We start from the raw sequence: 13921 nt of genomic DNA on the forward strand, positions 1-13921 counted from the left end.
TTTTCAAGGCAAAGTAATTAAAAAAATTGAATTATATTTAACTGTCTATTAGATGAACCACTCTGTGATGATCATTACTGTAACACTAAGATTTAAGATTAGGTTACAGCTCAGGTGGATTCAACAATATTTTTTGTGGGATTTTTCCAATAAACATATCAGCTTGGGCCCTGGGGTGTGGTGTGTAAAATTCTTCATTCTTGAAGCACTCAACAGTATAAACACCCTAATTATGGAACTCATTACTGTTGATCATAGCTGTCTAGTGTAAATAGGCTAGCAAGGTTAAGCCCTCCTTCTCTTTAAAGAAAAATGATATTCCGCAAATCAATTGGTGAATTATCTTTTGGATTTTGTGGAATATATCAGTATTATATTGGGAAATAGTTGTGAGTAAAAAATAAACAGAAGGGTATGCAGTGAAGGATGGGACAGATTTTTTTCCCTAGCCTTGCAGACTGTAGATTCACACAGCCTGTAGTTGATGATTGTTTTAAGCAGTTACATTTGGTGTGCATTCACTGTGAAACATGATTGCCCCATGAAATTATTAAACTTATTCATTCTCTTTAACTACAACTGGCATGACAAGATTTGAATACTGAGCTTGAGTGGGCGGTGGTAGCTCAAGTGGTTAACACTCTGGGTTGTTGACCGGCAGATCAGGGTTCAAGCCCCAGCACCGCCAAGCTGCCACTGTTGGGCCCATGAGCATGGCCCTTAACCCTTTCTGCTCTAGGGGCGCTATATCATGGCTGACCCTGCGCTCTGACCCCAACCTCCAAGGATGGGATATACAAAGAAAGAATTTCACTGTGCTGTAATGTATATGTGATAAAATAAAGGCAACTTAATCTTAAGTGTATGTGTTTCCAGAAAGGAAACAACCATTGTGGAACAAAGGCTCTCTTCAAGCTGAGTTTACTAACGTTTTTCAGGCAGCAGGTCAACTTTTATTTCTAAGATTAACCATCTTGAAATGCCTTAAAGTGCTGGAGCTCAATTACTTATTTATTTATTTATTTATTTAGTTAGTTAGTTATCTCCATAACAAGGTATAAGCAGTGATTCACATGATGCACATGACATAAACATAATGGACTGCTTCTCAAGCATGGCCTTTTTTTAAAAAAAAAAACTGAAAATACACTAAGCAAACATTGTCTAATCAAGCACAAGTACATGACAAGAGAAATGATAGAACTGTAAGTTTTGTGTGGTTTGAATGATAAAGCTTCCTAATGGAAAGCACAGCTTTTCCCCTGACCATGTTTAAAATTTAGGAAAGATAGACTTAAAATACTTGATTTAAAAAAGCAACCTTGAACAGCGTTGTTTATCATAATAAGTGAATTTCACATTTATATGCATATTAGTTTTTTGTTTATGATCTATAATTATTGCATTCAGTGCTGTAGCCAGTTTTCACTGATGTTGGTTCGCCTCTTAATGCTCTGCTTTCATGATGTCGAAAAACAAGACTGATCATGTGTAGGACATACACAAATAATATAAAACCATTCGAAGCCCTCCACCAGTGCTGCTTTTGACCATGTCTGAGAATAAAACAGGCTCAACACACTAGAACTAATGTGTGAGAACAGAAAGCGTACTAAACAATTTTGGCGTACAAACTGGATGCCGGTTCCCCCAGAGAGAGATTTTAAAAATGTTGCATGGATGATTCAGTTTCTGTTGGTCTAGACTTGAAGAGTTTTTCAGGACTGTGTCATGCTCATCCGCATAAAAATAACATTCAAAAACCCGGTGGACATTTTCTAATCTTAACCAGACTTGTGTAAGGGGAGTTATGTCTGTGTGTCTTAATCCGTGTATAATTTAAATGGTGAGAGAGGTCACGTACCTGAAGATGTACATAAGGTTTACATTTGCGAAATATGGCCAAATCTATTTTGCATTGCAGCAATGAAACTGCACAGATGCAATCATGTAGTATTTATCTGTGGAATGGACACCATATGGAAATACACCAGCAGAGGCTAGAATTTTCATTACTGCTAAGAATATGAGATGAAAGAAAGGTTAATATGCCCAGGCCTCTGTTCACTCCTCACTGACATTCCCAGGACAGATCGTTTTTCTGACTTCAGGTGAAGAGGTACATCCCCCCTCACATTTCTCACACACAATCCCTCCTGTCCCTCTGGTCTTTAATCACCACAATCATGGCTTCTGATTTATCTCAATTACAAAGGACAGAGGTCACAGCACATGTGTTCCACTGATAACCTTGCAGTAATGATGGACAGAGGTCAAAAGAGGAAAGGGACTCGAGCTTTATCTTTCTGATCTCACTTACTAAACTACACAGAGTGTCTGTGGACACAGAAATGTGGAGACAATGCTGCTGACTTAGTATGGTGAAGAGGTCCAGGATCCTCAAATGGTCCATGAAGTATGTTTGAGGGGATTGTGATTTTTTTTTCTCTCAATACTGTGGTGTAAAAAACCCAAAATATTCAGAGCTATCATGTGTATAAAGGAGTTCTTACAGTGATCAGTCTGGTAGTGGTAGTGTGAATTGAATGAATTTAATAATAATAATAAGGTCAAAAAACAATAGGTCTATAAATAATGTGAAATAATATGTTCTATGAATTAAAGGTTCAGGAGTCGAAAGCTGTAGAGCGCCAATAATTAGCCAGAATATTATTGTATACATTTAAATATTGATCCCAGTATCTGAACACTGCTGAATAGTCTGTGGGATCTATTCTACAGTTAAAGGGACGAGCAGTACAGTAGTAAAGCAGGTGTGTATGCTCATCAATGTCTATGCAGAATTTTTGTGCATGTTCTCTCTGTTTTCCTCATGGGGTTCCTCTAGGTTCTCCTGTTTTTTCCCACCTCTTAAAAACCTGCCAGTAGGTAGATTGGCTACCCTAAATTTGCTCCTAAATGTGAATGAGAGAGGACAGATGTGCAAATATGTCCATGCTGCCTTGTGATGGACTGGTCTCCCATCCTGGCTTATGCTCAGTATTCCTAAGATTGGCTCCACAGGGATAGGATATCCTACAAAAGCTGTTACTGGACATGAATGAGTTTCAGAAAATGTTCAAGAACATATATTTTCTAGCCTATGACAGATCAACAGAACTGCATAGTCTTACAACTGCATACACACAAAAGTGTTTCTGCAATCATTTACCTGGCATTTTTCCTCATTATATTCCCAACAGCTGGAGTTTCCAATATAAACAAATAAGCAAGTCTCTAGAAGTGCTTAGGGTGGACTTGCACATAACTCTTCTTGTGCCTAGCTTATAAATCCACTCATCTGAGCATTCCTCTTGAACCTGTACCTGGGAGGTCCTGTTTATTCAGCCTGAATACCTGGCATAGTTGATTTACCTACCTTTTTACTGCACACACTTATAAAGCTATTTAAGAGCTTGATCTCTGCCTAGATTAACAAACTTTTCAGAAAGGGTTTTAAAAATAGATATAGTATATTAGCTATACAGGTACTCATGCAAAGATCTATATGGAAACAGACCATTCAAATAGCCGATTATAAATCAGCAATTACAAGAAAGTTGGAAAGACAAGATGAGCTGGGTGAGATTAATGTTGCAGAAGATATAAGCATTGCTGAATTAAGCACCATATGGATTTAATCATCGTAACAGATTCGGGTAATTTCCTCTCAGATACTCAGATGTTAATGTGTGGGAACCTGCACAACATTATACAGTGCCTTTGAGAGCTTCATTACCTGGTGTTATGATGTGTAAAGAAGTGATGAAATATGAGAAAAGGGTCTCAATACACACAGTTTATCTTCACTAGGCTTCATGCTGCTCTCATTGGCTTAGCACGGGAGACCTGAACATTCAACCCAGCTTAAGTGAGCAACGTTTGTGAAGAGCTACAGTATATGTAAAGGAAGAACAGGAGGACTATGATAAGACAGCCTGAACAAGAGACATGAATAACCGATTAGGCTTTTAACAAAGCCAAACTCGTATCAGCGTGTCTCCCCTCTGGGCTACACTAAGGTTGGCTTCGTTTGTGCGTTTAGACTCTTTGACTTATTGGGCTGTGTTCAAATCTTGATTTGGCCTGCAAGACCTCACTAGATATGCACTGGCAGCACTGGAGTGAATGCAGGCTCACGCGTTCTCGCTGCTGATAAAGCCAGCTTGTCTTTAGGGTGAAATCCAGCTCACAGCCATCACTGACTCACAGACAGGGATATTAACTGGACTTCTGGGCAGATATCCAGCCTCAAAACTATTAGAGGGAAAAAAATGTGGTATGTAAAAAAGCAGAATGCATAATTCTATACTCATAGCTAAGTGCTGACAGAGCAGCTCAAATAACATGATGTTCTCTTAAATGCAGAATCGATTAAAGCACATTTAAGAGAAGCGAAAAAATATTTTTGGAATTCTGTAAAGGCACTTAGGATAGACTCAGTAATTCAAATTATGTGTATAGACCAGGAGTGTCCAATTTTATCCAGAAAGGGCCAACGTAGCCCTTTGCAATTAAGACTGGACACTCCTGATGTAGATACATAGACATGTAAAGTTCACACATTATAATCACCAGAATAGCTAAAAAAAAATTGCTTGTCAGAGTATTTCCATTAAAAGTGTTTGTTAAGAGATGACAGTTGATTGGAGATGCCAATATGACTGTGAATTTAGGTCATTTGGACCGTCAAATCTGGCCATGACCCACAACATGCCACTATGTGTGTGTGTATATATATATATATATATGGTACATATATATATACACACACATATATGTGTGTGTATATATATATATATATATGGTACATCACTGCCCATGTTATTTGTACCACATAAAGAACTGCTCGATTATATTATTATCTAATCAGCCAATACATGTGCAGATGTACAGGAATTCCCCAGTAAACAGTAGTGTATGTGTGTATAGCTATTCATGTGTGTATATTGGATCCTGATCTATTAAACAGTTAATATGAATTTGATCAAATTGAATTTCATAACTGTATCCTTACCTAACTATCTAAAAGCTTCAGATACAGTGAGGAAAATGGATTGCTACAAATCTGAGTGTGTTTATGAGTGTGTTTGCTTTTTCCATTACTTGCTGCACATCCTGCTGGAACACGCAAAGCTGTAGTCTTTGGTGCAGGCGGACTTTACGATGCTGCCAGATGCTTTCCAGGCGCCGGTGGTGATGCAGGACCTCATGCACTACATCCAGTATGCAGTGCACTGCTTTAGAGTAGTTCGCTGTTGCAGTCAGTGACTCAGAGTTGCCAGGACTTAACGGCCGCTGCAGTACATCTAGCAACGCCTTCCCATCCTGACTCACCTGAGAAGGGAGACACAATTAATAAGAGATGATTATAGAGACAAAGAAAAAAACAATAAGGGTAAGACATACAAAAACCCTTACAATGCAAACACTGTAGCATACTATTACTTTGCACAAAAGCTAATGCTTTTAAACTAACTGAATCATTGACTTGGCTCAAGATTTATGAATGCACTCACTTTTTTTGTCATTATAGAGTTTACTCTAGCATCTTTAGTTTCATTTAGCCATGAAGAGAAGAACACAGAGACAGAGCAAAATCTACAGGAATGACAATAAAAGTTTTATTTCCCATTCATTTTCTCAAATTTCTCCATATTTAACGCAAATGCAATATATTTGAGACTATGAGCTCTCAAGAGAGTCTGTGATCCTTTATCAAGTTTTACAGCTAAACCTCCCAATACATCATGTGCACACTACAGCTCTGATTGGATCAGTCATGGGATACAAAAATTGTACTTGATCATGTATGAATGAATAATGTCAGATTAATAATTCATCATTCATCTTAAGCCCTTTGTTTAATAAATACACCTTTTTCTTTCCTCAAATAATGTTAAGCAATGTTAATGTCAAGCTGTGGCAGATTCATGTAAAGCACCACTGGATAAAATTAGAATGGACTTTACATCTTACTGACAATGCTGGCCTTTCTTTGAACCATACTGAAAAAAAAATGCTGTTTTGGAAAAAATAAAAAGCCTAACCTCCAAAACACGATTGAGAAATTGTAAGACTAGAAATCGACGTCTTTGTTTTTCCAATGAATGAAAAACAAGGGGATTTAACACAGATATTCAGTTGATACAGTACGTCCAAGTTTCAGAAATCAACTCTATCCACAAGCAGCATGTTACACCGAGATCTACATAAGAAAACACTATGCAGCATTTTTCAACCTTTTAAACATTACATACAAAAAACCCACAACCCCTGCAGCCCAGAATCAAGAACATTCGTGAAAATGTTTCATTTTCTGTAATTCACATTCAACTTAAATTATAGGATATATCCAATACACATTATAACATCCCATGTCTCTTACTGGAACATTTTCATTATGTCCTTATGTCATTATTTCAATTATTAGACACTACAGTTGAGCAAGATTGGTCTATCAGTTGTTTATATCCAGAATAAAACATGGCAAGGCATGTTGTTATGGGAAAATAATTTAGCACAGGATGGGGTGATGCAATGTCAAGCAGAGGGCAATTATCAACTCCAAAGTCCAGTGACAAAGCTGATTACCTTCCTGAAATGTTTTTCACTCTTATACCACAGCAAGCTGCCAATCATAATTTTTATTAACTAAAGAAAGTCATGTCATACATTTTTCTTGTTACATTTACATTTGTTTAGTATTTATTCTATATTGTTCTACAATGCTTAGTAGAACATCTGCAAAACAGGTTAGTTATTGTGATTTTAATCTCAAGCAGTCTCAGGGATTTTATTTGTCAATATTTATTTTACTGCACCTTATTTTATATTTATTTCTAATGCCTATTTGTGTCTTGTCTTTTATGTATTTATGTTTATCTTATCTTATCTTATCTTATCTTATCTTATCTTATCTTATCTTATCTTATCTATTAGTAAGCTTAGACTAGATGAAGCATTCATCATACATGTTTCTGTGAATGGTGAAATTATGCTATTATATATTGAATATATACACTATATTGCCAAAAGGTTTTGGGACACCCCTTCAAATTCAGGGGTTGTTCTTGGCCCCTTAGTTCCAGTGAAAGGAACTCTTAATGCTTAATGCCTGCACAGAGTCCTGACCTCAACCTGATAGAACACCTTCGGGATGAATTAGAGCGGAGACTGCGAGACAGACCTTCATCAGTGCATGACCTCACAAATGTACTTCGAGCGGAATGGTCAAAAAATTCCCATAAACACACTCCTAAACCTTGTGGAAAGCCTTCCCAGAAGAGTTGAAGATGTTATAGCTGCAAAGGGCGGGCCAACTCGATATTAAATTCATGTGCATGTTAAGGCAGACGTCCCAAAATGTTTGGAAATATTGTGTATATATATGACAATTATACAGTAGTCTGCACTACTGACAGATCTGTGCTGTTAATCAAAAATGTATCCAAACTTTCTGACCAAATAGAGTGTAGAATTCACAAGAGCAAACACATTTTATAAGATACAAAAAATAGAAAAGCATAGTTTTAATCTAGACAACTATAAACACTACATAGAAAAATTTCTCAAAGAAAAGCTGTGTACCTCTGTGTAAGCCTGTGTGACCTGTTCATACAGAGTCTGGTGGTGGTGAATGGCTCGCTCCAAATCCTGCATCTCTGAGGGAAGACCTCCCTCACTGCACATTTTACACCAGGCCTCCACACCTGAGAGGAACTGGATACATACACACAAATTCAGCAAAGAGAATTGTCTTGAATTAGTGACAGCACAATGATGACGAGCTATACGGCGAGCAACAGTCTGATTTCACTGGTTTAGAAAAATCATCTTTGCCAACAAAAACTATCTAAAATCTATGCACAGATTTACCTGTTCAGATTTCTGGTGGAAGACTGCAGACATGGCAAGGATTGTGCTGCGTTCATCAAGAGCAGCAGCAAAACTCTTCCACTCCTGATCGAGTTGTGCGCTGATCTGTTTAATCTGCTGTGATGCATAGTGACCTGCCTCAGACAATCGTGATGCCACAGACATGATCCGGTTTATGTTCACATACGCATTCTGAAAAAAATACATAAATTCATAAAAGGTTATCAGACATTCTGTTTCAGGACATCTGCAGCTGTTTACATCTGTAGTTATCACATAAATAACCGACTTTATGTGAACAGTGAAAAAGCTGCCCTTATTGTCTCTATAAACTAAACAGACACCAGCTTTGATTCTACACACAGTGAAGCTGGTGCAGGAGTCACAAGCAGTTTCAATACAGATAAAAGATCAATTTCTATCTATTATTGTGACTTCGTTTGACATATTTGATGTTAGATTATATAATGTTTGATTCTAGATTATAGAATAACTAATGCAAACTATGGTACAACCATTCAGTACTTACTTGTTCTGTTAACATGTTTAAAAAACATGATAAATATGAGAGGAATAATATCACATAATATATAACATATACAGAGCTTTTGGACAAAAAAAAATGCATTTGATACATATTTATTCTACACAAAACTTGTTAATATTTCATCACACAGTGGACAGAGTTGTTCAAATGCTGTATGTTGGTACACAATATTTCTGAAAAGATTTTGTAAGGACACACAATGCACAAATGCTGAAAGAAGAATCCGTATGCGAGGTGAAAATGGACGCACCATGGAGTTCATGGCGAAGTGGTTGTGCTGCGTCTGAAGGTCCACAGCGTGCTGATAGCTCACGCCGATCTCAGTGTGGCTCTGCAGGAACAGCTCTTTATTGTGACTGATCCAGTCGAACATCTGCAGAGAGAAGCGATGCGTTATGAGGAATCTTTCACACACTCTACACAATCCTCCTGCTGCCGAGAAACAGCTCCTCTCTCATTTTACAGAAATATGAGGACAGGGTTTGAGGTCAAACTAACTTAGCACCATTTCTAACTCCTCATTCATCTATGTCATATTGTTATTGCGTGAAAATTTCATTAATCAAAAACAGTCGCAACAATCTGTGAGAGAGAAGACGTAACAGGACTGGGTCACTAAAAAATTCAAATATTCTCAGACAAATTACCCAGAAAAGACATGACAGGGTTCAGGGAGATGAAGTGTGAGAACAGTGATAAAGGAGTTATTTGCTTATAGTGAGTGTGTTGGCACTACCATGACAACTAGCTGAAAGACTTGGATGGAGCATCCTTGTGTGAATTTAAGCTCTGAAAGCATTTAACTTTCAGGCATGTTTGCTTTCTGGTAAATTTCTGTAATCAATTCAGACTCTAGTAGTTCCAACTTCAGACAAAAAGCTGTTAAAACTATGAGTAACACTTTGTTTTTTTTAAGGAAAAGATATATGGGGTTAATTAAGACCATGTTAATAACTGTTTAATGAAGGACAAATGGAACACTTGTAAAGTAAGGTTTATTCGCTATATATTACTATTCATTCATTAATATATGAGTAATAAGTAGGTTATTAGCAATTATTGATCATGTGCATGAAACACCTTATTAAACCCTTCTTATACAAACTATTGATTTATTATGAATTATGAACCTAAATGCACATTTTATTAGACTTGGTAGATCTTTAGGTTCTAGGTAGTGTCAAGGGACTGCAGTTTACGGAGCTAATAAAGCTGAATAAGTCACTAGTTCTTCATATAATTTTAAGTCATCATTAGTAAATAAAAAGACAAATTCTTCAGTAAACTGCAGTCACCTGATACCATCTAGAACCTAGAGACCTAACCTAGACAATTAATTCAAATAAAATGTGATTTAAGCTATGACTAGCTAACGCTAAAAATAATTAGACTAATCTCTCAACCCAGTTCCAACACATTAAACATTTCAAATATTTCTTAAACCACACTGGAAACCAAACATAATTTACCACAAATATGTTTATAGTAGTTAGAATGAACATCTTCACATTTCCAAACCACACAAGCATTATCTCTCTGCTTTATTCATTATGCCTAAGATGCTTCCACGGAGTCTGATATCAGCCTCACTTCATATTGATACACATGGCTTCCCTACACGTATATTAAAGTTTACTGACAGATTTATCTAATCGTTATCAGTCAGGACTGGAGTGTGGATTAGCATTATGATTTACATAATTGTTATCTTTCTACAACACAGCTTGGCACAAGGATGCATAAATAACTTTAAGCTTTGATCATTTCAAAACATACAAAACGTTTGCTGTGTTAACATTCGACGCTCGATTCACGCTACGATTAAAAATCACATATTGTTCTTGAAAAGAAATTTAATCACCACAGCAAAATCCCCTTCCCCCGAGGCATTTCAGCCTGTCTGCCAGACTGTTTCCCCAACACCACATCTTTATTGAAAATCTTCCACTACAGAGCAGGGCTTCAGAACAGCTCTATGGACCAGCCCTAAAGGCATCCACCTTATGTCAAGAGAATTATCTCCAGCCCAAAGTGGTGGAGATCAAACATGCCGTAATCAGAGAGAAGGAAAGAGGCAGAGTGAGGTCAGCCCCGAGCCCACACTCTTAAAGAGAAACACACATGAAAGTCCGCAGCCATTCTGCTCTCCTTTATTACTGTCTTTGATCTGGAACTGTGGAGATATAAGCAGTCTTCAGTGGGATTACAGTGAAAGGCGTTGAGTTTAACAATAGCCAACGAAGGGGGAAAAAAAATCCCCCTTTTAAACTCCAAACGTGCCAAATAATAAGTGTAGCATGAAAAGTGCTCTGACTTCTAAGAGCAGGTGCACCACTAAACTGTAGAGCATGACGGAGAGAGGGAGAAAACCAGGTCAGTGTGGCACTGACACAACAAATCTCTGAAGAAAACACTTCAATAATACTAACTGTGCAAAAGAAAAGCTACATTTTCGATTACCTTCATTGTGTGTAAGCATACATTCAAGCATACATTCATATCTAACCCATATATACAAAAAGTCTTGGCACCTTTTTTTTGCATTTAAATTGCTTTAAATGACTAAAACATTTTATATTTCCAAACATGAGCTTTCCAGTTAAACTTATATAATAGTATAGTATAATATGGTTACATTTTCCCTATTTATAATTAGTATATATAACAGTTACATTAGTACCAGCTAATTTCCTTATAAAACTGAACACACTGTACCTGAGACTATTTTTAAGCAAAAGGTGATCACACCAAATACTTACCTTGTTTCATTTGTTTCTGCTCCCTGCTCTTTATCGTATTCTTCTAATGTAGAAACATCTTTGCTTTACAGCATTTCTTTGCTTTACAGCATGCAAGACTTCTGCACACTGTTCCAGAACTATTATTCACACTATTCTCATCCTTTTAACACTCTTAGTACTGTTTGACTCGACTCTTCTACAGCTTTATTCTGTAATGATTTATAATCCGTTGTCACCCAGAAGACAGCGGTTTCCTTTTGGAGTGCTTTCAAGTTTTCTTCCTCTTTCCATTTCATGGAGTTTTTCCTTACTACTGTCACCTCTAGCTTTGCTTATTATGGATCTAAATCTACACCCACTGTAATTCTGGTAAAGTTGAGGTCTGTCGTTACATAAAATGTCATTCAAATCAATTGAAGTCAAACTGAATCTACACATGGATGAGCCACCGCATGGTCACAGGTAACACATGCTGTACCTCGCAACTACTGCCTGTCATACTGGACTACAGAGATTTTGAGAAACTGTTCAGCTCTTCTACGGAAACTGACACCCAGAATATAGCAATAAAATTCAAGCAACTAAAATGGAACAGAGCCCAGGTTCCCCAAAGCATGGTTTAGCTCCTAACTGGACAAGTGTTCATTACTGACCTCTGATCTTTTAGCGCTAATATCCAGCTTGAATACCTTTTTGCTAACACGGTGAAGCAAAACAAGAGTTTTCATTGCGGTCTATTGCACTCTTCCATCTTCTCCAGGACATAATGGTGCATCAACATGCCAGCCCTCAGATACTGCTATAAAAGATGCATTATGGCTTTGTTCCAAAACATATTAACTTTCAAGCAAGGCAAAACAAAGTACTCCAAGTTTATTAGTAAATTATACCATATGCTGCCTCTGTGCTGATACGGAACACTGGTTGGAGAAATGCTTGCTTAGAGAGCATCATCAAACCTCCACATACAACAAAACACAATACAACACAACACATTTCAGTGCCCTGGCCCGGTGTCATATCTTATTATACCATTGAATTTCATTTTCACTGTTTTGTATCCAGTCCAAGGACACTGAAATGTGTAATAATGTACACACAGGGGGCTTGTCTTCATTCTACAGTAAAAATGAACATGAAAAGCTGTATTTTCAAACTAGTGGATCCCCCGGGATAGTGCTATTTACAGCACGGTTTCAATATAGCTATAGGAATATAGCTATCATTTCTGTGGCTGCCCATCCATCTTTCTTTTAAATCTACCCATTTCACCGTGCTGTGATTTTTCAGCTCTTATAGTGCAATCACTCTTCTTGGCCTATTTTTAAGCACTACACTCCATAGAAACAGAATGACTAATCCAATCCTGAAAGCTAGATTCACTACAGATTCACTTAGCGAAGCCCTGATTTACAAAGACCCCAGATAAAGTGGAGTGATTCGTATGTGAGATATTGCAGGAGATTTGAAAGATGTATTGATGCATGAATTATGTCACACGCAATTTAGGTGTAGCCAAGTAAGTAACAAAACATGATGGGATCTGCTGTTATAGGAAATTAATGCTGTATTAAAAAAGAAAGTGGATTATTTTCACTAAAACAGTATGTTCCATAGTGCTTATCTAATACACCACCAATTTGCCACCAATTCCAATTAATAATTTGTTAATGCATAAAGGGTCATGTTTACAGAATGTTATGCGGTAGTTCCTGTTATCAAGTACATTACAGCAGCTACAAAGTCGTTCCCTCTCAGGCTGCTCTTTTTTCTCTCTATATCTGTGATGAATCCTGACTGACCGAACACAGACTGAGGCTGGACATACACATACACTCAAAAGTTAACTCTCATGCCAGAGACATTGCACATCTAAATAAATACAAGGAAGTTGCACTTAATCACAGGCATATATAGGATGAAGTAAATAATATTTTCCAAGGTATATGACAAAAAAATATTCCTCCTATTCTATATCTGCATGAGCATGGAAATAATGTGTATTGTTTTTGTTACAATAGGTAAAGGTTCTCTGTAGAACATCATCTTTTCCTTTAACCTGGTAAAGCCCCATTGTTCATTTATCATCTTATCCTAAGCTATAAGCTTGTCCCAAGCATAAAAGCTCCTGAAATAAAAAATTAACAGCACAAAGCTCGCTCACCTTCTCAGCATCCTGCTCGAAGAGCCGCAGCTGAAAACACTGATCCAGCTTCAGTTTCCTCATGTGCCACATCTGGTGCAGATGCTGCCTGGTGCTGTGCAGCTTATCAAGCAGGCTGGCAATTTTAGGCACCACACTCTGAAAATCTGCGCTGCCTGAGATGCAGTTCCTGCCAGAATAACCGTCACTGGAGCGGATGCACTGCAGCAGCCTCTGGCCTTCTCGGTCCAACTCCTCCACGGGAGCCTTCATCACCTTCTTCTTCAGCTGTGTGTGTTCCTCAATAAGCCTGCGTGATCCCTCCACATCCACCGGGAACTCCTTCTTAGCCAGCTGCTCCTGTAGCTCCTCCAGGCGTGAGAGGAGGTGCACAGCGCTGCCCAGGAACTCTTCAAGTGCCACTCGCAGTTCCATCCACTCCTCGTGATTGTATTCCAGAGAACCCTCAAAATCGTCTGTCAACTGAGATGGGTCCACAAGCTTGGTCAGACCCTCTACCGACACCAGGCTAGTCTACCAGCAGCAGAAAGACAGACAGAGTGGAGAGGTTATTACAGGAAAATGAACTCTAGCGCCTGCTTTTAGAGAAAT

At 37.9% G+C, this 13921-nt stretch overlaps 1 protein-coding gene across 2 annotated transcripts in view; it reads right to left on the reverse strand.

The window, feature by feature from the left end:
- Positions 1 to 13921, reverse strand: part of kalrna (kalirin RhoGEF kinase a) — a 158943-nt gene that overhangs the window by 72143 nt on the left and 72879 nt on the right. For both annotated transcript variants that reach the window (XM_058391885.1, XM_058391884.1), the window contains exons 5-9: positions 13331 to 13843; positions 8676 to 8798; positions 7879 to 8070; positions 7591 to 7722; positions 5107 to 5337 (exon numbers count right to left, since the gene is read on the reverse strand). In XM_058391885.1, coding sequence (XP_058247868.1) covers positions 5107 to 5337; positions 7591 to 7722; positions 7879 to 8070; positions 8676 to 8798; positions 13331 to 13843 — 1191 coding nt within the window. The remainder of the gene's footprint in view (positions 1 to 5106; positions 5338 to 7590; positions 7723 to 7878; positions 8071 to 8675; positions 8799 to 13330; positions 13844 to 13921) is intronic.

Source organism: Hemibagrus wyckioides, linkage group LG06 (assembly GCF_019097595.1).
Source record: "Hemibagrus wyckioides isolate EC202008001 linkage group LG06, SWU_Hwy_1.0, whole genome shotgun sequence".
Taxonomy (NCBI): domain Eukaryota; kingdom Metazoa; phylum Chordata; class Actinopteri; order Siluriformes; family Bagridae; genus Hemibagrus; species Hemibagrus wyckioides.